The sequence below is a fragment of the Lygodium microphyllum genome, chromosome 9 (genome assembly GCF_053477565.2).
Source record: "Lygodium microphyllum isolate KBCC chromosome 9, Lygodium_microphyllum_v1.1.10, whole genome shotgun sequence".
Classification (NCBI taxonomy): domain Eukaryota; kingdom Viridiplantae; phylum Streptophyta; class Polypodiopsida; order Schizaeales; family Lygodiaceae; genus Lygodium; species Lygodium microphyllum.
In genome coordinates, this window is record NC_141143.1 from 96,772,171 (window position 1) to 96,799,421 (window position 27,251).

At 40.3% G+C, this 27,251-nt stretch overlaps 1 protein-coding gene across 5 annotated transcripts in view; it reads left to right on the forward strand.

Moving 5' to 3' along the window:
• LOC148031326 (stretch-activated cation channel MID1-like) overlaps window positions 1–27,251 on the forward strand; it is a 68,856-nt gene that overhangs the window by 18,430 nt on the left and 23,175 nt on the right. For all 5 annotated transcript variants that reach the window (XM_087684843.1, XM_087684847.1, XM_087684845.1 and 2 more), the window contains exon 3: window positions 5,775–5,902. In XM_087684843.1, the coding sequence (XP_087540969.1) occupies window positions 5,775–5,902 (128 nt within the window). The remainder of the gene's footprint in view (window positions 1–5,774; window positions 5,903–27,251) is intronic.

Consider the following 27,251-nt stretch of genomic DNA (forward strand, 5'->3'; position numbering starts at 1 on the left):
TTCATACAAGAATTTATAAGTAGAGTCATCTGTGTGTATGTGAGCTCATGGTTCTCCTGCTATCCTAAATGCTCTTGGGTTATGATGGAGGGATATCAACGTACCCTATGGTGGTACCTTTTGAGGTTAGTGTCCATTTGGATGTCCAATGGTGATGGGAGCTGATAGGCCCTGTGAAATTGGTTTTGAAAATTAAAGGGCAGTATAACTTGTGTTTTGTACAAATTCAGCACTTCGAACCAGTTCAGAAAGCATAGTATAAGACTTACGTGGAGCTAGATCACTGCTGCACAATTGCACAATTCACCCAGACACCAACAAAAGATTGGCCCAAAACTTTTGGGTGCTTTGCTGTAGTTCTTTAATCTCTATTACTGAATGATCAGACACATCACATAATTTACGAGCAATCCTCGATTCCTACACAACAGCCCTAATATGCAAGCACAATGTGCAAAATCAGGACTCTATCTTGGTTTGATAGTAGTGTGTGTTAAAATATGCGGGATCTAGAGCATGGCAGATGGGGGAACTATGGAGGTTAAAAGGGGAAGAAGAAACTCATGAAGACATTGACCCTAACAAAGACAAGTTGTCACACAAGTAAATTAGGTTCCAAGATTGAGACTTGGACTCATAAACACAATCTTGTATGTGGACAGTGACATAGACACTTTACTGGAAAGAAAAGAGTACCATCATTGCATTAGAAAAAGAGTGCAAGTACAATGCTTTATAGGAATTGAGTGGTGGCACTTTCTCTTACTGTACATATGGGATTTTGGTTGTGAGCCCTTACTGCTCCTTACAAAGGGACTGAAGTAGGTGTGATTGCAAATATCTCAACACCCCTCCTCAATTACAACCAGAAGTACAAAGCGTACAGAGGCTTTAGTGAAAGCGACACCTGCAAAGTGTGGGCACACCATAAACATGGCAAAATACCAGAGGCTGTCGCAGAAAAGACTAAGTGTGGGTACCACAAATATGATGGTCATCTAGAGGCTGTAGCAAGGGCCTCACAAAGTGTACAGAGGCTGTAGTACAAGGCCTATTTGAGGAGTTTATAAGTTTATGTTTGAAGCATTAGGGCTAGGAAATACAAAGCTAAAAAAGTCTATCTGAATAGAAGGTTTGATGAGGTTTGTCCTTCTTCTGGTGGTCTTCTGCTTCTTCATCTTTCTTTGCTCCATTTGCTTCTTCTTCTTTGATTGCAACTAAATATGCATTTTGAGACATTTTTCTGGCGTGGCAGAACTTCTTGGTGTCCCCGGTCCTTTTGCATAAGTCACAGAAGAGCTGATCTCTCTTGCCTTTGTACTTGTTGCCAATATATAATGCACGTTCATCTCTGGAGATGCTTGGTTCTTCCTTAGTTTTTAGCTTCTTTTCCTCCTCTAACAGTGATGCTTGGATATCAATAAGTTCAGGGTTTGGCATATTGATTAGAGTAGTTGATACTATATGCCACTTACCAGTTGTGAAGTTACCACTTGTTTGCTCTAGCAAGCATGACCACCTCGTTCGCCATGGACCTGTCCATATTTGAATATTCAAAATGTTATACATGATGTTCCATTCCTTAATGAATTCATATTGATGTGACACTTAAGACATTGATGTTGTGTGCATCCAACTTCTTGGATAGCCTATTTAAGTACCACTTGCCAGTTGTGAAGTTGTCACTTGTTTGCTCTAGTAAATACCAGCACCCTATTCGTCCATCAGTCCTTGCCATGTCATCAACCATTTGACTCGCCTCCTACGACCTATCCTGCCTACATTTGATAGCTTACTTTATGTATCTCCCATTAGAATCTTTTATATGAGATTCGACATCGCCTCTCTTGAGGTAAGACATTCACATGTTCTCTTTTCTTTACGTTTTGTGTCATTGATTTGGTTAGCCATGACCCAAGGGGAGTTTGTTAGTCTTTGAACCACCTTATAGTCCTTCCAGGATCCAACTTACTTATGAGACGGGACACAATTCATATTCATGGAACATAAAGGCAATGGACAAAAAGCTCACCTCCTAGCCATAAAATCAAACAAGTTCACCCCTAGCTTGGAAGCTAGTAGCGTATTGGGTTATAATCACATTTCAAGAGTTCGTGTCCCATACCAACAACGAGCCAACAACCCACACAATTGTATTGGTGCAGATGCATTGACCTATGGGCTAAGATTCGAAGAGTAGTGATCACACAAAGATGTGCACAATAGAGCCTCGAGTCCTATAAATAAGACATGGCTACCCTAACCCTAAATTGCAACTAGTGCATTCGTAATAGATCACTTTAATGCCATTGTGACTAGTGCTACTAGTACCCTCTACCTATCCAAGGATGTAGCACTTTCCCCCTTTATGAATGATTGTCACCCTCAACAATATCCTTAGGGAAGAAGTGGGAAAAATGACTCTTCAAGGAATGTACATTGCCATGTTACTTTTGCATGCAGGCAATTTTTTCAGTTGACTAAATACCCAAGAGAAATGGTTTGATAAGATCGTTTAGTTCAATAGTCAAGAATCAATTCAGGTTTGACTAGATGTAACGAGTAGTATACTCGAGTCACAAGACTTCCTCAATTGGACTATCACTTCATCTTGCCCCAATCATTCTTTCAAGCAACTCGTGCGGAACATCGAGTGTACTTGGATATCCATATGTAAATCCAACTTGTGAGACATGCTATATATCTTCTTGGTAATTTGGAAAGATCCGCAATACCTCGAAGATATCTTATAGCAGTTATTGGTAGTTATTGAATCAGTGTCCTTTGGGACTTGCAAGGCCTCCTAGAGCTCCCAAGGAGTATGATTTTAGCTAGCATAAAATGTAGCATGATGTTTAGGCTATTTTAATGCTTTCCCTTGCAATTGTCAACATCTATTGTATATTGCGTAAGAGGTTGACTATGGACTGCATTTTCACTCTCTTGAGCTCATATGCTATAATTAGTGCATAACACTACTATAAGCAAATTTAGTCTATGGAAGATAACCCTTCTAATCTAATTGTCTATAGGAAAGATATTCATGTACCATATTCTCCATGGTTAGATTTGTCCTCTTGGTTTGCCTATCGGTCTCAAGATGCTTTAACTCAACATGGACAATCAGGCCTACAAGATTTCGAAGACCATTTGCCTAAAATGGCGAGTGAACTTAGGATCATGGTCCTTGACTATTTTTCAGGGGAAACTGTAAAGTTTATACAGATGCTTAAAAAAGAGACTAGCCAATTTATGGCTTTTAACAATTGCCTTTATTGGAGTGAATTGAGCTACTTTGGTCAATTGATCGATCAAGACCTCAATTCGTATGGGATAATTCTAATATAAATTTCATGGAGATACTACTCCACTTTCTATTGAAAATTTGTAAAGGATGTAACATTCTGGTTGTTTGTGCCTATAAAGCTAATATTGTAGTTACTCGCACTAACATAGGACTCAACCAAAGTCTTCATGTGTAGCCAATATAAATATGAACTAACCAAGGTTGAAGTCTCATGTATTTAAGGGTGTCTTATGCTCGATGCATCATGACATATACCAAATCTTTTTGTGGATATTATCATCATTGGGCATGCACACTTGCTTGTTTAGACAATAATCCATTTTTAATGGAAGATTTTTCCACCATCTTTGTCTTAATAACCAACTTTTGAGCGTCCAAACCTCCAAAGCTTCTTGGGCTACAAGGTCCAATCTAGACTAATTGCTAGGTTCTACCAAAGTGAGGAGAGTTTTGGCAGTATCCCTTGAGAGAGATAGAAATCAATTGAAATCTTAGAGAGATACAAAGCATTGACTTAAGCATTTGACTAAGGGCATTAACAACCATATTATTTGCTCATTGATAATCATATTAGTTGTACCCTTTTGATAACGAATCTTGAAGTTGAACTTCTACATAAGCTTCGATGGTCTTACATTTCGACCATAGAGATTAGACTAATTAAGAGATATTTTAACGAATGGTGTTTAGTCCAAATAATAAACCTGATGCTATATAAATAGTGACACCAAATTTTTAATGCATGGATGACTACTAACAATAACTTCTCGTGATTGGTGTAATTTGTTTGGGCATATCCTATGAACCTCATAGAGTCTATTTGGATTGATAATTTGCAACATCGGTGTAGTAGTAACCAACCAGTTCAATGTTTGAAAATAGTGATCAAGTTGACTAGTCCAAAAAATAGGTGGACTAATGTGCTTCTCCTTACTATGGAGATCCTTGAGTAAATGTGTCAATGGTTTAATAGCTTTAGCATAATCTGTGATGAAATTTTAAAAGACCAAATGGAACCTGGGAAAGATTTCACTCTCTTAATGGTTCTCAGAATAGGCTAATTGAGCACTATTTGCACCTTCTTATAGTTAGTTTAGATGCCATTAATTGAGATGAAATGTCTAAGATACAAAAGCTTCATACGGAAAATTCGCACTTTGAGAGTTTTGTAAATAAGTGCGTTCATCTTAAAAGATGTAGGACGATACATAAATGATTTGCATGTTCCTCCTATGATTTCCTATAAACAAGTATAGCATTGAGGAAAATAACTATCCCACTTTTCAAGATACAAATGAAACACATCATTCATCATCGGTTGGAAAGTAGCATGAGCATTTGTCAAACCCAAAGGATAAGACCAAAAATTGGTGTTGTCCATACCACACATGAGACGTATTAGGTACACGTGAGGGTTAGGGCAGCCAAGTCATATTTATAGGACTCAAGGCGCCATTGTGCACATCTTTGTGTGATTAGCTTTCATGGTCTTGGCCCATAGGTTGAAGCGTCTGTATGTTAAGATGGTGTGGGATAGTGGTATGGGAAGCTAGCTCTTAGGACGTAGTCTCCAATGTAGGTATAGTATATGCACGATGTAATGTCTACTCATCCCAATACCTCTCTTATAGGGTGAGCTGACACACGTTCCAGGATAGGGAGTTACAATGTCTTGGTAGGTGGTTGCTATGGCAGGTGATAATGCCTTGAATTTGTTGGTGATGAAAGCAACATGATTGTTACCTTGGAGTCCTCTTTGCTTTCCTGTATGCTCCCTTGGCTATTGATCATTTAGCTTTTCTCTTCAAATCTCAACTATGAGCTCCCCTTTTGTCAACACTACACATAGTTTAACATGTACAACACCAATTTTTAAAATTTCAAAGCACAAAGTTGTTCATGCGCTACTCTATTCATTTTTATTAGGCTGATATGTGGAAATTTGTATCACTGCATCATTTTTGAGTGGGTCAATTGAAAATTTTTCTTGGAAGCCTTCCTCTAGCTACTAGTGAACTCAAGTCTTCATTTACTCTTCAGATCTAGATAATTGTCCCATCACATCCAAGGCCCCTGAAGTCTTGTTCCAATATAACATTGTAGAATCTCCGGAAGCATGACTTCTGGGATGTGCAGGCAATATGAAATGACTTGACTTAATGCAATATCCCTTCAAAGGGCAAAAGGAGACAACCTTAGAATTGGAGATTTTGGTGTGGCATGAGACATTCACCATATGGAGAGGTAGGTGCGCACTCTGAACTGTATGTGAGGTGACTTTTCACTGTGCCGTGGATTGAGAGGCTTTGTAAAATTACTTGTATTGCTGAAAGTAGCTGTCTTTATATGCTTTGGATCATCCATTGGAGTTCTTTTGTAATAGCTTTGAGCAGTATTTTATCTTGTAAGCAATTTAATGGTGAGAATGTACTTCTTGTGAGAGTTTTGACATCCTGTCTGTCTCCAGTGCTGTATTGTTGTGGCCAGACTTGGACTCCAGTTCTAAGCCCAGATTGTACAGCGTTAACACCCCAAAGTTGTGATATCATTCCGGCCCTTGATGGGGATGGCAATTACGTGTATGATACTTATTGGGTATGACTTCTTTTTTTGGGTTGAATTTCATTGTTCAAAATCATTACTAATCGTAGTTTTCTGAGTGGGATTGTCTGATATGTAGCGTCATAATTGTGTTGTCACTTTGGGTCGATCCACTTAGCCATCATGCATTATTCTTTGTAATTGGCTGCATTTCAATCACTCTACTCTTTATTGTGCTTTGATTGTACTGCCCTTTTTCTGCATTATCTTCCATGTGTAATATAATGAGGTTTTACTATTGAAATGTAATGTTGTTTTTCATTACTGGCTTCTACCACACCCACACACACAGAGTTGTAAGTGAAAGAAAGCTGTTTAGTGTAAAGACTGACTGCATAGTCCATCATTACTTGATAACTCTTGAATGATGTACTTGGCTCAAATGTCAATACAATTACTCCCTGTTCATCAAACTTTCTTGTACCTCAATCATCTCATATCCTAGTACTAAGTAGCTTGATTGAAAGTGCTTTGCTGGTCATAAAGTCATCATCTTTGAGGGCACACTCCATGTCGAAAGAGGCAGAGGTCTAGAGACGGGAGTGACCTGCTGCTAACTCCAATCCGATAACCTGCTGATCCAAAGGAGGAATGTGGCCCAACAGAGACAAAGTAGTCAATAGTGCATCCTCAGATCATATCAGCAGCCACACAAGACAGTGCATGACCTTGGTTATCACATTGCAGTTTAGGTCCAAAGACAAATTCAGCCATAGTTTGGGTAATGAAGTCCCAATACACAGAGTCAGGAGCCTTATCAATATCTATCTGCACCAACAAGACACCTTGATTCGTATATTTGGCGCCCTCAATAGCAAAATACACATTGGCAATATTATCCATAATTTGCCTCTGTGGAATAACACCGCATTGTGCTTGATGCAAGCCCATGTGAAGCAAACCTTTCAAATGTTAAGCTATCATTTTAGTGACAAGTTTATATCCCATAAGCATTAAAATGATCAGCCGTTTCTCACATAGTTGATTTTTAGGAAATGTCTTTACTAAACCCTGCTTCATAGAAGGCAATTGCTGGTAACCCTCTTGAAAGCGGGGATTTATTGATAATAGACAACAAAATGGCTTGCAAATCAGATGGATCATTGATTGGATGCACACGGACAAGAGCAGTATTCCAGCTTCCATTGCAATAGCCACGGATGGAAGAGGGGCCCCAGATTTACTGGCAAGATTGCTATCTCATTTTAGAAGTTGTTCAATAGCCATCTGCCTTCATAGCCCTTCTACTGCTCTTTTACTGTCGAGAATAGTGGAGCCCATTGGTGTACAAACAAGCTCGAAGCTGCCATTCATGGGACTTTCCTGCATCATTATCAGCACTTTGCCTATTTTCCCGATCAATTTCATCCGTTTCCGATGCATCAAGAACTCGTAACATTGGTTGCATTATTTAGACGTTCCAAGACTGATTTAGCCTCTTGCACCAATTCTATTGAAGCCCATATATGTGCCATTATCCCTTATGACATGCTGAATACCCTCAGCAAAGTGATGCCATGTGAAAACAACATCATCGTGAATTTGAAGACGAAGAGTGCCAAATATATGACAAACTTATTTTTAAAAAATCATGACATTGTGGCGGATGAGCGCAATTAACTAGCCAAGAACACCTACATGATAAGGAATCATCCACACTATTCATGTCAAAATACAAGCCAAGCCAAAAAGGCACATGATCTAACAAACCGTACCTATAATCAATCCACATTTTGCAAGAGAATAAGTCACATTTAGCAAGTACCATTATCCAAACAAGCCCAATAATCAGTATATGCATTATGACATCTATGTCCAATAAATTGGAAATCCCAAAAGCCTAGAGAAATAGTACCACACATAGTAGTATTTCATTGAGACATTTTAGAAGCAAGCATATGAGAGTGGCTTGAAGAGTTGTGTGACTCTAAGTGAGTATTATTAAAGTCACCACAAACAAATGAGTTAAGTACCCAAAATATTTGCATTAGTACAATGTATGAAAGGGTTCATACTATATCATACATATTAGTATTGTAAGACCCTATTTTAATTGGGTCACCCAAAATGCTTTCATCTTCAACTTTGTTGTGGATGTTTAGGGACATATTGTCAAAATCAAGGGTCTTCTAGACTGGTAATTAGATCTTATTCAACATGCCTTCTTCATAGGGAGGATTTAGTTTCTTGGCATGGGGCAATCTCTTTTGCTTCATTACCGTGACTTTGTATCTTTTCTATGATTTGACTTTCGTACTCCTATAACTTGATATAATATAGCTATTATTACGAGAGAGAGAGAGAGTGTGTTTTTGAAATGGAGGAAGAGAGAGAGAGTGTGTGAATACAAGACAATGGGCAAAAGTGGATAGTAGTTCCACACTCAAAAGATGCAAGTGCTAGAATGATAGAATGAAAGTACAATAGGTCTTAAGTAAGTTAGACTTATCCCTAACTCAACTAGAGTTAATTTAACTCTAGAACTAACTCCAAAAGCGGTGACACAACTTATTAATATAGTTGTATTGAAACTACAAATTGACTAACTAAAAAATTGGGCACTACCCATAGAATTGGCAAATTCTAATATTCCCCTGTAGTGCCAATGTGGTAGGAGTACAGGAAGATCAATCACCAAAGGGTAGTAAGTCCAAGGACTTTTAAAAAAGCCTCTAACTTCTCACAAGGAAGTGCTTTGGTGAAAACGTCTGCAATATTCTCGTGTGGGTACATATATTAAACTGATCTGTCCTGCATAGCATCTCTCTCTGACACAATGATAATGTACCTCAATGTGTTTCATGTGAGCATGAAACATAGGATTCCGTGTTGCTACAATAGTACTTTGACTGTCAGAAAGAATGGGTGTAGGACCCTCCTGAGAAATCTGCAGATCGGCCAACAATCTAGGCAGCCATACACATTCCACTATTGTGGTGAAGGTTGCCTTGTATTTAGCCTCATAAGATGAGGTAGCCAGTGTAGGCTATTTCTTGCTTAGCCATGAAATGCATGAATGGCCTAGAAGAAAACAATGTCCACTAGTAGACTGCCTAGTGTCTACATCACCAGGCCAATTTGAATCACTGTAAGCCTCTAAGTGTAAGTCTCCCCTCGGGAAATAATAATACATGTGACTGAGTACCTTGCAAGTATTTGAAGATTCGCTTAATAACTTGCCAATGCATGGTCCGTGGGCTATGCATATATCTGCTCACTCCAGATATTGCATACTGAATGTCAAGGTGTGTGCAAGACAGCCAATAGCTTGGCTGTAAATTGCAACATTAGACATCTCCTCACCATCATGCATAGATAGCCTAGTTCCATAGGAGTGCACATAGGTTTGCAATCTTGCATATTAGACCTATGTAACAGCTTATCCAAATATTGTGAATGTGACATGATGATACCATGCTGATTTTGGGTGGATTGAATCCCCAATAACAGTGTCGACAACCCATATCTGATATAGCAAATACATGTTTTAATTCAGCTTTAAAATTTGTAGTTTTTCCCTATTTCGGGTCCAGTGAGCAGCATGTCATCTACAAAAAAATGATAATAAAAAAGTCCTCCCCTTTACTCTTAATGTATAGAGTGGTAGGGGTTGGACTATTTTTCAACCCTTTGCTGGCCAACTAAGCATCAATTTTAGATTACCATGCACGAGGAGCTTGTTTGAGACCATAAAGAGCTTTACGCAGCTTGCATACCATGTGCTCTTTCCCCTTAATCATGAACCTTGGGAGTTGTGACACAAACATCCTTGTATAAATCCTCATTCAAGAATGCTGTCTTAATGTCCAATTGATGTACTTTCCAGCCATAATTTGTAGCCATAGCAATCACACATTGCACCGTACTTATATGGGATGTAGGAGCAAATGCTTTCTCATAATGCATGTCCTTCTTTTGCGGATAGCCTTTTGCTAACAAACATGCTTTGTACCTGTCAATCGTACCATTAGTCTTGCATTTGAGTTTAAAAGCCCATTTTGTGCCAATGGCCTTTTTCGCTAGGTGGTGAATCCATAAGATCCCATGTAGAGTTAGTGGCAATGGAGTCTGCTTATCGTGCATGGCGTGCATCCAATGTACATCTTGCTGAGCTTTGTTCAAGGAAGTAGGCTCATCATCATCCAAGAGTGAGCTCATGAACAGGTGCTCATCACAGTCATCTACTTTTGTAATATTGGCCAAATGTGCCCTCCTTGCATCATGTGATGCATGCTTGGTAGCCGTTTCAGTGTGTTGAGGTAAGGGGCTTCCATTTTACTCTCTTGGAGAGTTTGTAATAGCCATCATGGGACTGTTTTTGTTGCATTTACAGCAGCCCTTTCATGCTGACTTGTTGCCTCCATTGCATGTCGCAAACCCTCATTGATACCCTGCTGTTTGGGAGCATATGGAGTAGAAACAACTTGCTGTAACAGGTCTGTCCTACCATTTACAGCACCGATTCCAAAGAAAGTGGTAAAAGGCCTTCAAAAAGATTTCCAATGTCGTGTGGCTGGCATTTGAAACTAGTCATGTGAAAATGCTGTATTTTCAGCAAATATGATATCCCTATTGACAAACATTTTCTTCATGCGTGGATCATACATGCAATAGCCTTTGCTTTTCGAACTGTATCTTATAAAAATGCATTTTACAGTCTTATCATTAACCTTCCCACGAAGCTCTTTTGGAACATATATATAGGCTATGCAACCAAATACTTGAGAGTAGGCAACTTTAGGTTTCTTGCCATGCCAAGCTTTGAATGGTGTGATTGTCTTCAAAGCCTTTGTAGGTGCACGATTCAATACATGATTTGCACACTGAAGCCCTTCTAAAGCAACCCCTTGCTTTTAAACATACAACGAGCCGTGTCCATGAGAGTGTGATTCTTTCTTTTAGCAACTCCATTTTGCTGAGGAGCCATTCTAACAGTGGCTTGCCGCTTGATGTGTAATGCTAACATTCAACAAATATGTCTCAAATGCACGAGACATATACTCCCCCCCTCTATCTGTGCAAAGTGTCTATACTTTTAAACTAGTTTCAACCTCAAGCTTTGCCACAATATGTTTAAAAGGCATGAAAACATTAGATCTAGCCTTCCAGCCCATACACCCATGTATACCTTGAGTAGTTATCAATGAATGCAACATAGTAAAAATGACCCACAAGTGCACGTGTCCTCATGGGACCACAAACATCAGAGTGAATAAGTTGCATTTTTCGGATAGCACGTACTGCACCAATCTTTTTGAAGGCATACCTGTGTATCTTGCCGAAAATATGTCCCTTGGATGCATGAGGAGGTGGAGTCTCCACTGGAGGCAATGCATCTACCATATGATACCTTTGAAGGGTGATCAAACTCCCAAAGCTTATATGTCCATAATGGGCATGCCAAAGCTCCGCATTCTGTATAGCAAGCGTAAGGTCAGTGACTGCTAGAGCATCATGAGACTATCGGTCATAAAAATAGACCCTTGTACAGGGTGCCAGACAGCTTGAGTGCACAGTCCATCTCTCTATCTCTGATGATACATTTGTCATTCTCAAAGATGACCTAAAAGCCATACTTATTGAAGGCAGAAATAGACAACAGGTTCTTTGGAATGCTAGGTACAAATGATAGAAGAGAGCAGAGGAATGGTTATAGTCACTCACAATATAAAATTTATTGTTGAAGTTTCAACTATTCAAAGTCAATTAGTGGTCAACACAGGTGCATTGAGAGCAAGTTAGTGGGGGTGAGGGGCCACACGACGCCTTGTAATCTTGCTTTTCTAGCGTGTTTGCAAGGGAGGGAACAAAGGAGGATTCAACAAGGGAGAGGCATGACCCTCTATGTAACTGCTTGCAAGCAACATTAATTAAGGTCAAATTGTTGGTGGTGGTCATTTTTAATTCCTTGTGAATTTAAATTCTTTCTAATGCCTCTGTGATCATTGCATAGTGTACTTTGGAAGCATGAAGTCAAAATCATTTGTAGTACTAATAGTGACTGTCTCGATGCCACATACATCATAAGTGCTGTTGTTTGCACATGTGACACATGCTTCCTAGAAGGGACTGGATGCAAAGATGTAAACAATCACTTTTTGAAAGTGATGTGCTTTGATGCACCACTATCAAAATACCATGTTTGTTGTGTTTCAGCAGCATTAAATGCTGAATCAACCATAGAAGAATCATAACTGCATTTGAGAAATGCATAATCCTTCTCCACAAAGTTCGCCGAAGCATCACCATTTGTTGATTTGTTGACTGATACCTCTTAGATAGCCAAACTGGAGTATTTCTTTTTCTCTTTGGCCAATCTTTTTTTTGCATTCATCAATATAGTCATCGGGTTTCTTGCAATAATGGCATTTTTCCTTCTTTTTAGACTTTTTAAAGTCTTGGACAACCTTATTTGATGGCTATCTAGCATCATCCTTTTGCTAATTTTTTGCATTTTGCTTGGCTTTTCCTTTGTCTTTGAACTTAGAAAGCATAGCCACATCACTTGAACATAATTCAACATTCTTTTGAATTGATTCCTCTTGCAACAAGAGACCTTCCAACTCCACAAATGTAAGGGGTTGATGCCCACCCTCAAAGATGACATTAAAGAGATGTGGAAACCAAGATATGACTCTGGAAGAGAGTTTAGTATAATGTTCACCAATTCAGTGTAGAGTTGAAGCGGGAACAGATAGAGAGAGAGAGCAGAGAGCAGATGCATTAATCGAGGTGCTCAATGATCCAGAACTGAACAATGTTGAACAGTGAGATAGAGTGAGAGTGAGTCGACGGATAGGTGTGTACTAGTGTGGTACACAGAAAGAATAAAAAATGTATTTATACTTAGGGTATGGTACATTTACATCCGCTAGGGTGAGTTCACGTGTGTGAAGTAATATATACACGTGAGAGCGTAACGGGCCTTTACACCCAACAACCTCCCACTTAAAGGTTCGAAGCGGACCTTTAACCAACTCCCACAAGTCTAATGCAATGCTCATGTTGAGCCTTTGCAAGACTTTTAGTGAGAATATTTGCAGAGTTATCCTATGATTTGATCTTAGTCAGGGTGACTAGACCATTATCCAAAACCTGTTTGATAAAATGATACCGAACGTCAATATGTTTGGTGTGTGTATGAGACATGGCATTCTTAGCCAGGTATACAACGCTCCGGCTATCACATCCAAGTACAAGTGTTTTGGTGGGCAGCCCAAAATCCTTGACCAAGCGGCCAAGCCAAATTGCTTCTTTTGAAGCTTTAGTGGCTGAAATATATTCAGCCTCAGTGGTAGAGAGTGCTACTATTTTTTGCAATCTAGAGCACGAAGAAATCGCCCCACTAGTCAAGGTAAAGATGTACCTGCTAGTAGACTTGCGAGTATCCAAGTCACCTGCCATGTCTGCATCACAATACCCTTGTAGATCTAACGTACCCTTGCCATAGCAAATACATTTTCTTTGTGTGCCCTTAAGGTACCGTAAGATACATTTCACTACTTCCCAATGTGCTTTGCCAGGATTTGACATGAACCTGCTTACAACTCGCACTGCATAAGCAATGTTAGGTCTAGTGGCAACCATAGCATACATGAGTGAACCACAAGCTGAAGCATAAGGAACACCCTTCATAGTATTGACTGCCTTATCATCTTTTGGGCAATCTGCTTTGCTAAGCTTAAGATAAGGTGGAAAAGGTACACCAAGAAGCTTAGCATCAGCCATAGAAAAACGATCATGTACTTTGTTGATGTACTTTTCTTGTGAGAGAAATAAGAGTTGTTACTCTCTATCTCCTGTTACATATGCATGCCCAAAATATGTTCAGTTGCACCTAAATCTTTCATGGAAAAGGCTGAATTCAGCTGTCTTTTCAATGCATTAATCTGGCTTTTATGCTTACCAGCAATAAGCATATCATCCACATAAAGCACAAGTATAATAAGGCTTCCATCATCAGCCTTCTTAATATATAAGTAGTGATTTGCAGCACTCCTTTTAAATTGATGTGAGAGCATGAAGGCATCAAACTTTTTATACCATTGTCTAGGAGCCTGTTTCAAACCATACAAGCTTCTCTTAAGCTTACATACCAAATACTTCTTTCCTTGTACATCAAAGCCTTCGGGCTATTTCATATACAGCTCTTCTTCTAGATCACTATGCAGAAATGCAGTTGTAACATCCATCTAATCAAAGTTTAAGTTCCATAGATGCTATAATGGCAAATAACACTCAAAGAGTGGTCATTTTGACAACAAGAGAAAACACTTCATGATTGAAAATCAATGCCCTCCCTTTGTGTATAGCCTTTAGCCACAAGTCTGGCTATGTATTTGGGTTTGCCATCCACACATTTGATTTTATAGACCCATTTGTTAGGAATCGCTTTCTTATCCTTGGGCAATGCAACCAAATCCCAAGTATCATTTTGATACGACTTCATTTCTTCTTACCCAATGTAGTCCAAAGAAGGATCAAATGTAAGAGGCTCACCTTCATCTGTGAGCAAAATGCAGTCCAAAGAAGGATCGAATCTTTGTATAGGTTTTTTGACACGTGTAGACCTTCTTACCCAATGATTTGTGTTATCAAGTAATGGGTCCATATCCAAGGGAATGTCAATGACCTCATTGTTTGGTTGCTGAACTGCATGTTCAGGTTGCTGTAATACAATTTCAGGCTATTGTAATTCATTTTCAGCATGCTGATTTTGGTGCTCAAGCTGATGTTCAGCATCCCCTTGCTGCCCATTGTCATCTGGCTCAATAATGATACGTTGATTGTCATAATCAGCATCAAAAGGAGCTGAATTTTGAGTGGCTGATGGCTGCTCAAGTAACTAATCATACTGAAATTTAACTTTCTTTTTGTTTGAGTTATTAGATGTGACATTTTTCAGCATCTTTGACTCATTAAATACCACATCCCGGCTGCGTAGCACCTTTTTCATGCTTGGAACCGAAACTCTATAGCCCATTTCACCTTCATCGCCATAACCCATGAAGATGCCTCTATGAGATTTCGTGTCAAGTTTGGTTCTGCTATCAACAGCAGGCACATGTACACAACATTCGCAGCCAAAGACCCTTAAGTGGTCATATGAAGCAGATTTGCCAGACCAAACCTCTTCAGGGATGCCACTTTCAAGTGCACGATGTGGAGATTGGTTGCAAATATGCACTGCGGATTTAAGTCTCTCCCCAAAACGATTGTGAGAGATTAGATGTGGACAACATGCACCGAATCTTCTCACATAACGTGCGATTCATTCGCTCAGCCACACCATTAGATGATAGATTGTAAGGAGCTGTAGGCTCTTGTTTAATCCCATTGACATCACAAAACTTATTGAATTCTTTAGATACATACTCTCCTCCATTATCTGCTCTTATGCATTTTAATTTTAAGCCCTTTTGAGTACTAACCAAGGCATAAAACCTTTTAAAAGCATCCAATGCTTCATTTTTCTGCTTAAGCAAGTAATTCCATAGCTTTCTAGAATGGTCATCAATAAAATACACAAAATAACGGAAACCACTATGAGTTTTTATTGGCATGGCGCATACATCAGAATGGACTAAATCCGAGATATATGCCTTCTTAGAGTCTCCATGAGAGTATGGATTGTTAACATGTTTACCAAGAACACAATCATCACAAAATTCAAGCTTTGAGTTTTTCACATCAACTCTTCCAAGTGAAGAAAGTGTGTGCAAACCCTTTTGGTAGTCCAAGACGCTTGTGCTATAACTCTATGTGTGATTGTAATTCAGCAACTGCAACAAACTTTCCACGAAGTGCCTTGTAGTAGAGATAATATAGAGTCCACTTTTTACCACCTCTAGTGACTAGCATAAACTCTTTTTGTATTTTCCACATTCCACCACCAAAAGTAGCGAGGTAACCTTTGTTGTCTAGCTGTCCAATAGAAAGTAAGCTCTTCTTGATGCCAGGTACATACCCCTGACCATTTCCTAGAGCAGGTGTATGGTGCCTATTCCTTCAATATCACATGCATGATTGTTGCCAAGGTAGACTTTTCCAAGATTACCTTCTGCATAAGTGAAAAAACACTCTACAGATGGAGTTACATGAAATGAAGCACCACTATTAACAATCCACGATTGTGCAAACCATTATGAGTTGACAACAAAGCATTTATCACATCTGTTTTAGTGATATACATGTCCTCCACTGTCATAGTAAGCAGATTTGAAAATGCAACCAACAAATCAGCATCTTTATCCTCTTCTATTTCCTCAATAACAACACTAGATACCACATTTGCTTTTTCTGTCTCTTGAGGGGTAGAGTTGTCATGCTTGTCATTCTTAGGATCAAAGGCTGGTAAACCTGCATCTTGTAACTGACTCAAAATACCTGTGAAAGCATTCAAATGCTCTGAGGCAGTCTTGGACTCATCAAGCTTTAAGTTGACCAACTTCCGCATGAGATATACTTGATTGGCAGGAGTTGTATTCTCATAAGTAGCCTTGAGTTTCTCCCAAACTACATAGGCAGTATCAAGCCTCTTTATATGAACTAGGATATCATTTGTGATGGCCATTTTAATGTAAGTAATGGCCTTTTTATTTATTTTAGCCCAATCCTCATTTGACAAAGCAACAGGCTTATGTTTTGCTAAAGCATCATCACAATCCTTTAGAAAGAGTATACCCTACATACGATCTTTTCAAAGATCAAAACCATTGCCATCGAATTTACGAATCTCAAAGAGATTTTTTGTCAGATGTACATGCACTACCAGCCATCTTAAGGAATATACAACTGCAATAAAGGGCTGAATGCTTTTAGCCAGTAGCAAGGTTGCTGAATTGTAACAGCAAGTACACACTCTTGTACTTCCAAGATGTCCAAGAAGCAAATGCTTAGCTGCAATTTCAGTCTCAAGTACTTATTACAGCATATACATTAATCAAAGCTGATACATTTGCAATAAAGACAGCTCCCACTTCAGTAATACATCACCAAAATTCCCATATGCAATGACCCAAATGCTGTATTTACCACTGCTTCACTGCATAGTGAGTATTCAGCAATACATGTGCTAAGAGAAATTGCCCTTTTTCAACATTTGAAGCATCCAAAACTCAAAAGACTTCCACTCAGCGGTCAATCTGTTGCAAATTTCACTGTCCAGTCTCAAGTCGACTCAAAACGTATCACTAATGTGAAAAGCCCCAAAATTTTTGCAATGAATTTGCTCCAATTGCATGAATACATCTTCATGAGCATCAAGTATGGGCTAATATTGCAGAAATTTTATGAATCTTGCAAAAGCCCCAAATTTCGGGATCCAAGAGTGCACAATTTCAAAGGAATTTGCTCAAACAAGGAAAAAATCACTTGCATCTGAAAATCCCCAAAATTTCTGAGACCCATGCACTCAATTTCTGCAATTTATGGATCAAGAATCACTAAAACACGTGCCCAGCACCAAATCAAGGAAAAGCCACAAATTTGCACAAATCTGAGTTTTGTGTGTCTAGCGCTTGACCTTCGTTTCGATGAAGGAGTTAAATTTTTTTTTGAAGAAAAATAATGGTTTTTGCAAAGAAAAAGAAAAAAAGACCCATGGAATGACGGGTCCATTGACGCGTCAGGTCTGACGGCGCCTGATCCAGTGCCTGATCCGGCTGTGTGACTCATCAATTGCCGCACCCGTTAGTTGTGCGCTGTGCCATGGCCCCTGTTGCCTGCCACGCCCGTCAATTGCCCGTTGTGTTGCGTGACCCGTGTCACTTGGCGCTCGTCAGTTGCATTGTTCGCCTGCTGACCTTAGTTACCTGGTCGCCTACTGCTTAACAGCCCGACAAACTGTTATGCCTGTTGGTCCCAATGGTGACGATTGGAATGTCAGCAGCGGCTACCAGTCACGATTTCTTGCTTGCGTGAGCCATTGGCTCTGATACCAGTGTGTAGAGTTGAAGCAGAAGAAGCATATAGAGAGAGAGAGAGTAGAGAGCAAGAGCATTAATCGAGGTGCTTAATGATCCAAAACTGAACAATGTTGAACAGTGAGATAGAGTATGAGTGAGTCGACGGATAGGTGTGTACTCGTGTGGTACACACAAAGAATAAAAGAATGTATTTATACTTAGGGTACGGTACACTTACATCCGCTAGGGTGACTTCACATGTGTGAAGTAATATATACACGGGAGATACACGGGAGAGTGTAAAGGGCCTTTACACCCAATATTCAGAATCTTGAATAATCTCATCAACATTGATTTGCTTATGCAAATCTTGTATATGAGTAAGGCGATCTGTCATGCTATTGTCCTCATCTATGTTTACATTTGCCAACTCTTTGCAAAGATAGGATATCCTAATCTCATTGTGGGTAGCAAACATACTAAGTATGTCCCATGCTGATTTTAAGAACTTGCAAGACTGAATGTGCGGAGTGATGGCCCTTTTTAGTGACAATGCTATCAAAGAAAGTACCTGAGCATCCTTCGAATCCCATTTCCTCTGATCCTCCATAAGAAGGGGAGGAGAAGGAGCAACAACTGTAGCACTAGCAACCTATCCTCGAGTGTGATGCTGAGGTGTCTAAGGTGTGAGACCTCCTGGTCGTTGCATGTCACCTGTAACATAGTCTCACAAGTCCTTCGCAACAAAAAGGTTGCGGACTATAAAACTCCATTATGGTAGTTGGATCCATCAAGCTTGTCCTCTTGAGTGAGGATACCAAGGATGTTACTTTCATCATTGTTTCCTTGACATGCCATGTTGTCAAGAACGAATAAAAATCTGCAGCCAAATACTTCAATGCTGAAGTATAGTGTGTCCTCAAAGTACCAAGATACGCTTAATTAATGAAAAACACAAATTTGGTGTGTGGTTCGAGAGAGTTTCAGTGGTCCCCTAAAACCCTAATTTTTGGGATATCCTTCAACATCTATAAATAGATAGGTTGCCCACCCTTTAGCCTCATCCTTTGGTGCAGGTTTCTTACTCTACCGTGCAAATTTCAGCATTAGCCACCTACAATCTGCTGTCCACCATCAGTGACTGGAGCTCATCACTATCCAACCCTAGGCGGCCATTTTTCAGCCATTGCCTTGCTGTTTGGAGGTCTCCATTCGTTGCATCATTATAGCATCTGATCAGCCGGTGTTTTCAGCATCTAGTGCGGGGGGATAGCATAGTGCCCCAAAATGGCATTTTGGGGGCCCCAAAACAAAACAACTATTTTGGACCGAAATGGGAACAATTATTTTAGACCGAAAAGGGAATGGCGAAACGCCATTTCGGCACTCTGCGGAGGACGAGCAAATCAGTTTTCAGTTTTGCTATGGTCTTTTGTGTAATCGTCTCCTCTTCTTGCTCAAGCACATTACCTTCTACAGCTCTTGACTACTTCTTCTCCTCCTCCTCCTTCTCCTCCTCCTCCTCCTTCCTTCCTTCCTTCCTTTTTTTCTTCTTCTTTCCTCCTCCTCCTAGGTTGTTTTCCATTTTTCCACCCTCCTCCTTTATTTCCACCTCTCCCCTCCCCCTCCCCCTTTTTTCTTAGCTTCTTTGTGAATTCCTATTTTGCATTACCTTATCATGGCCCCACATCTATTTTGGAGGCACATCAATCCAATCAGGGGATACAAGGGTTCTCAAAGTCAGATAAGGAGATAGTGTACGGATCCTCTAAATCCAGACGAGTCATGACTATGAACTCTGGAGATTAGACTCTTGATATCTCAAGAGTCAAGAGTCAGTTTAGCATTGCAGTTGCTAGTTACTAGTCACCAATGGCATTACACATGTCACATGCATATGATGATATTATGATTGTTCATTGATGTTGATAGTTATTACTCAATAGTTACTTGTGCTTAGTGCTCATTGATTATTTACATCACACATTTAGATGCATTTTGATTTTACTTATTATGCATCTTGGTTTCACCATTCTTGATATCAGTCTTTAGATGGTTTATGAGTCATAAATTATAATATATTTTGTTCTTAAAATTTAAAAATTGTGTCTTAACTATATTAAATTGTCTTAATTATTGAGTCTTCACTCGTGACACTGTAATGAATCATGATTTTGATCATATGACATGAAGTCTCAAAAGTTTTGTATAAAATTTAAATACATGTTGTTGTAGGATTGATATATTTACATATCCATGCAATAACATATTTATTTTAGTATACAATTGGAAATGCTGTTTTCTCGTCTTCAAAATTTGGCCGAAACTCCGAAACTTGAGTTTTTCTTGTATTCAGTGTCCTCATTTTCGAAACTCCTCCATACTATGGGCGACAGGCTATTGCCATCTCTTCCACTGGGTGATTGTTGTAGTACTAGCATTTTTGTTGTCTAACATGCCGTCTACATTAGCAAACATCTCTCATGTTGTTACCTTACAGTTCTTTGCCTTGGGTGATCAATTTTTAGCCTTTCTCTAGTGGTACGCTATTACGTTTACGAGATTCCAACCTCCGATACTGTAGTGTTTTGGTGACCAGCCTACTGCCCTTCCTTATTCAACACTCTCTCATCTTCGACTGGTGGTTACTGCACTTGAAATCCATCTCCGATGGACATCACTCTTTGACATTGCATTGCTCTGTCCTTAGGCATTGTGTACACTCTTACATTCATTTACAATATTCATTCACTTCAATGTTTATTCTCTCTGTGCTTGAGTTTTAAGTTTTTGCGTTTTGCGTTTTGTGTTGAGGGATTGAATTTTGCTTGTCTCTGTCAGAGTCTTTGTGTTTTAATCTTGGTCATGCATGCTGCGTTTCCTTAGTACAAACCCTAGCATATCTTCACATGGTATCAAAGCCAATGCTCTTCTAAAGAGTATCCTACGGTGATTGTGAAGGCTAGTGTTTGTGCGAACTCACATGCGACTCGATTCTAACTCATAATATCTTAGACACCTTCTTCTAGGGATCCTATGATGCCCTATCAAGCTTCTCCATCATTGGAGGCTCTGAGAAGGCATTATGGTTTCAAGGAGAAGGTAGACACATCTTTATCTTTACTATCTTTTTGTTCTTCTTTTAGTCATCTTACAGATGAAGAGTTTGAGAAGTACTTGTGCATCACGTATAGTTCAGTTTACACTCCTCCAACAAGTGCTACTATTCCATTTGGACCGATTTTTGAGATTGGCCATCTCCTTGATCTTGGAGGGACCACAACATTCCGCGTGTCTGGCGATCCATCTTCTTCATCATAGCTAGGCCTTGTGTTAGGTTCATATAACCCTTTTGAGTCTTATGAGCCAAAACCCTCTTGTGTTTCTCCTTTTGGTGTGTAGGATCCGCATGGTTTCTAGTATGTTAACTTGAATAGAGGAGGCTCTCGAAGCAAACACCCTTCATGTCATCATTCACCCCCATTCACCCTACCCCGCTACACACCTTCTCCATGTCCTAGCACTACCACTTCAATTGGAATGGCAAAAAATGCCTTCACGGATAAGACTTGTTTTAACTGGTTGACTTTAACCACTTGGTCGAACTTCATGCAACAAGTGTTTAAATCTGAGGGACTTTGGGACCTCGTCATTGCTATCGAACTTATGCTGGTGGATCCTGGATTAGCTCATCGTGATTGCATCTGTCAATGGAAAGCCTGTAATGCCACAACCAATGTTGAGCCCCTCGCATTTGAGCGTTGGAGTCATCTCGTTGACCGATATGTGGCTCGAGATTACACTCCATGTATCAGTCTCGATTTTGAGCTTTAAGAGTTTTCCATTAAGGAAGGGGATGATCTGAAAGTCCAATTGGCCGAGTATCAACGTTTACTAGCCGAGTTTGCCACTACTGGCTCCCTAAAGTCAGATGATAATTAGGTCACGTTCTTCTTGAACAAGTTTCCTAACAAATACTTCTATTTTATCCAGCACATTTTCTTATTATCTAGATTGCCGACCTTCTATGAGTTGGAGCGTAAGTTCTTGTGTTATGTGAGATTGCACCACTTGGTTGAACTTCATACAACAAGTGCTTGAATCTCAAGAACTTTGGGACCTTGTCATTGGTATCGAACTTATGCGAACGGACCCTTGATTAGCTCACCCTGATCGCATTTGTCAATGGAGAGCCCGCAATGCGGCCAATGTTGACTTCATACAACAAGTGCTTGAATCTTAGGGACTTTGGGACCTCGTCGTTGGTATCGAACTTATGCCAATGGACCCTTGATTAGCTCACCCTAATCGTATCTGTCAATGGAGAGCCCACAATGCCACATCCAATGTTGAGTTAATGCAAGGGTTGCTTCCTGAATTCCACTCTTAATTACAACATTTTCCCTTCGCATCTAAGCATTGGAGTCATCTCATTGACCACTATGCGGCTTGAGAGATCGCGCTTGATGCATCAATCTCAATTTTGAGCTTTAAGAGTTTTCCATTAAGGAAAGGAATGATCTAAAAGTCGAGTTGGCCAAGTAACAATGTTTACTAGTCGAGTTTGCTACTATTGGCTCCTCAAAGTCAGATGACAATTAGGTCACGTTCTTCTTGAGCAAGTTGTCTGACAAATACTTCCATTTTATCCAGCACATTATCTCACTACCTGGATTACCGACCTTCTACGAGTTGGAGTTTGAGTTCTTGCGTTATGCGAGGTTGCATGATCAAGTCCACAAGTTTTCCACACACATCCATGTAGAGAGGTGAGGGTTGGTTGCATCTTCTTCGGGAGGGAAAATCACCAATGGCAAGAATTTACAAGATGTGAAGGCAAGCCAAAACAAGGGTAATACCACTTCCTTTGACGAAACCAAAGAAACACGATGCCTTTGGTAGCAAATTTCTAGGAAAAATAGGTTTTGCACACATTGCTAGAGGTCGGGCCATGTGGATGAGGAGTGTCGTACCAAGGCCCAAGGTCTTCCACCTAGAAAACCACACTGCTGCCATTGCCTCCACTTTGCTTGGCTAGTCCAGTGGGGCAATGCCTCCTGTTGCTACATCATCTGTTTCATCTATTCTAGTGGCTACTAGATATGTGGCACGCATACAATCTCAGTAGCCTATCTTCTTCACTACTCTTGAAGGATTGGCTGATTGGTTTGCTAGTGATTTACCTATTGCACTTTACGCATCCATTCCTGGGGCATCCATTGCACCTTCTAGGATCACTTTCCTGTCTCGTCGTATGCGATGGTGGCCACACACTTAGCCTTTCCATTTTTTAAGACTTCCGTTGCATACTTACATACTCATTGCATTGCACTTAGCTTTACTTTCTTTTATTTTTAGACTTATTTTTTGGAGCATCTCACTACTCATCTTTGTGCTTGTAGATTTTTGATCTCTTTTGAAGGGCTTTGTATTTCAACGTAGGGCTAATATACATGCTTGCATGAGTTTTTTCTGTGGTGGAGACAAGAGATACGCTCTGTTCCTTTCATGGTTCCTTTCTATTTTTTGGAGCTTCTCACTACTCATCTTTGTGTTTGTAGATTTTTGATCTCTTTTGAAGGGTTTTGTATTTCAATGTAGGGCTAATATACAGGCTTGCACAAGTCCTTCTTGTATTGGAGACAAGAGATACGCTCTGTTCCTTTCATGGTTCCATCTACTTGGAGTTTTCCTCTTCTACCAACATGGAGGCTTCTTCTCTCGCGGTAGATCGTGCATCATCTCTCTTGATGCTATCATGACAGTGACTTCTATCCTTGCTCTTCTAGTAGGGATTCTTTATCATCTTCATCCCCATGGTTCTCGGCACCACACGAAGATCGACATCCTTAGACTCTTCCTTTTTCGGCATTGACATCTAGGTTGAGAGGGTGTTCCTACCCTTCTTGGTGTTCTACAAGTTTCGGCACTTGTCTTCAATATCGGCCTTTCCCTCGGTCATACCTTCCCCTATGCATTGCTTGATTTCATCATCTTTGTACTAGGGCACTTAGGCAAGTGAACAATCTCCCTACGAGGAACATTGTCCAAGTGGCACTTGCTGCATGAGCATTCTTCAACATGTAGTATACTATGGATCCCATTGTGCAAAGCACCACTATGTTATCCTCGAGTGGATGGGTAAGCTTGTATTGTTTTGTGATGTGTTGGGTGTACCATCCCTACTTCTATTTTTTGGGTCATGGTTACTCAGCCGCCACCCTTGAAATTAACTTTCCACCATACCACAAAAAAAAGCTCAATGTGGCTCCATCCGTCCTTGTAGGGCTTGGTAGGCCACTGCGCAACCAACATACACCCTTTTTTTGATGCCTTGTCCTCTTTAAGGTGACTACTTGGACTCCCTCGATAAGATAAACATCGTCTTTGTAGTGTTGGTAGGCCATTGGGTAGTTGATGTGCACCCTTTGTCTGATCCTCTGGTTGCTGTGGGGTGGGATACCTTAGGGTAAACATTGCATGCGTTTTCTTTTAGGCTCAATTTTGGGCTTGAGAGGGGGTGTTGAGCTAAAATACACTTTACAATTGATTAGCATTTTTGAACAGCCCCAAAAGGTGCTTAATTAATGAAAAACACAAATTTGGTATGCAAGTTTCTGTGGTCCCCTAAAACCCTAATTTTTGGGGCACCCCTCAACATCTATAAATAGATAGGTTGTCCACCATTCAGTCTCATCCTTTGGTGCAGGTTTCTCACTCTACCGTGCAGATTTCAGCCACCCTCAGCTACCTACCATCTGCTGTCCACCATCACCTATTGCAGCCCATCACTATCTATTGGGAATAAAGGCCTTGTGCCTTTTAAATGTGCTCGGTTGTAAACACTCCCTTAGCACTTGTACTTACACATATATATCTATCTAAAAACCTAAAGGTACACACTCGCCATTGTACCTAAAAACGTACTCACTCTCTACTCTGCTCTCACTCACTCTCTGTGTTTCTCACTGTGCGTAACGACAGTCTATCTCGATCTCCATGCCTAACTGGTCCCTACAAACTGGTATTAGAGTTGTGGTTGAGGTGTTCGTGACTCTCGGAGTTTGAGTAAGACAGACGACAAGTCGTGAGCTGTAGGCATAGTGGGTAGTCGCAGGCAAGCATGAAGTTTCACAGGCAGGCTCGACAAGAGGAATTGCAGGTGTCATAGGGCGTGCGACAGGTTGACAAACGGCATGTCGTTTCTTAACTGGGCATCGGGAGACGACGATCAGTTGCAGTGAGATGGGCTGCGAGGTGTCGTGCAGGCAGTGGGCAGTGGCAGACGACAGTTAGTCGCAGCGAGACTGGACGACTAGGTGACTGGGCGACAATAGCGAGTAGGTGGGCAGGCATCGTCGCGAGCAGGCGCCTTCCGTAGCCTTACCGAGCGTTCATGCGTGGAGGCACAACTTCCAATTTTCGTGCAATCTTGGCCCAGAAATTTGGGGCTTTTCCCGAATTTGGGGATCTCAACGTAGAATTGAACAATCTAACTCAGAATTTGCAAAGTCGGTGCACATTTGCCCAGGAATTTCGGGGCTTTTCTCATTTTAGTGAAATTATTTCAATTTCACTAAAATTAGTGCTCGCTGGACTTGGAAACTTTGGGGATTTGTCTAGATTTGATGCGAGCAAGATGCAACAATGATATCTGTCTCGGAAATTGCAGGAATTTGTGACATTTTGTCCCCGAGATTTGGGGCTTTTCATGTACATGCACAAATTGGGCTGAAATTAACCCAATTTCTCGACATTGAGGCACACTGGACCCCGTGCAATTTGGGGCTTTTGCAATTTGGGCAAAATCTGTGCAGCATTTGGTCATTTTATGTACATGCAGGTTGAATTCCATGCAACTTGGACATCAACACTTCGTAAAATTTGGGGGTTTTTGCTGAAATTTCCCTATTTTGGCATAATTGGCCTGTCCTATGCATGACAGAGAAAATGCAGATGCGTGTTTGATGCTTTGAGCACAAAATTTTGGGGCTTTTGACCGTTCGTGTCAAATTTTATGCCCGTGGATACATGTACAACAGATTGCAGCTGAAATTTTGGGATTCGTCATGTAATGTGATGCATATGCCCTTGGAACAGCTGTAATCAGTTGGATAATGCTGTAGCACATGGTTTGGTGCTTCTGAAAATTTAATTACAGATTTGAAATCTGTGCTTCTGCGTTGTCATTTATTGCTGATTGGTACTTGTTTGTACCTTGGTCACTTGGGTGACAGTTGGGGCCTGCATTTGCTGGTTTTTTGATCACATTTGGGCTGAAAATCATGGCTGGCAGCAATGACAGCAGTAATCTGATGCACATAAAGAAGCTTGAAGGCGCACATAATTTTGCAATTTGGCAAAAATAGAGCTACAATATCCTGTTGCAAAAGAAGCAGGCAAAGCCGATTAAAACCAAAGGGGCAAAGCCCGGGGACATTGAACATGATGATTGGGATGAGTTAAATGAGCTTGCACGCTCAACCATAGAGCTATCAATTTTTGATGCCTTGCTGTTCAACATTGAAGGTTTGGATTCTGCATATGCTATATGGACTAGATTGGAAGAACTGTTGCACAAAAGAGTGCTGCAAGAAAAGTGTATTGGCTGAAAAAGCTTATGGATTTGCGTATGAAAGAGGGTACAACAATGTCTACTAACTTAAGTGAGTTTAACTCAATTTTCAGCCAGCTGGTTGCCTTGAAGTCCATGATTGATGAGGAATTTAAGGCAACTTTTTTGCTTTGCATTCTACGAGAGAGTTGGGATAGATTGAGGACTGCTATGAGCAATTCTAATGTGATCCTTTTGTATGCTGATGTAGAGAGTGCTCTACTTACGGAAGAGATGAATCGGCAGAACAATGCATCCAGTAAGTCTTCCAGTGCTTTGCATACTAAGCGTAGATCACAGCAAAAGGGCAAATATGATGGCAAGGGACGCAATAAATCACATGGCAAAGATGTTGAATGCCATCATTGTAGGAAGAGGGGTCACTTTAAATGTGAATGTTACAAATGGAAGAAAGAGAAAAGAAAAGGCAAGAAGACAGATGATAGCAAGGAAGAGAAGAAAGACAGTCACCCTAAGAAAAGCAGTGTCAAAATTGAAGAGGTGAATGTAGTCACTCATGACAGTGACAGTGGGAGTGACGTACTCTTTGTCTCTTCACACTTTGGTGCATATGCTTTACTTGCAGATATAGATGATGACATGCATACCTGGATTCTCGATTCAAGTGCTTCCTTTCATGTCACCCCTCATGGTGAGTGGTTCTCTGCCTATACAAGGGGTCGACATGGTGTTGTCCATCTTGGGGATAATTATGCATGTGAGATTGTAGGTATTGGCAATGTGCAGTTACAATTTTAGCATGGCTCTGTCTTTACACTTCAGCATGTACGGCATGTACCTCAGCTTAAGAAGAGTTTGATTA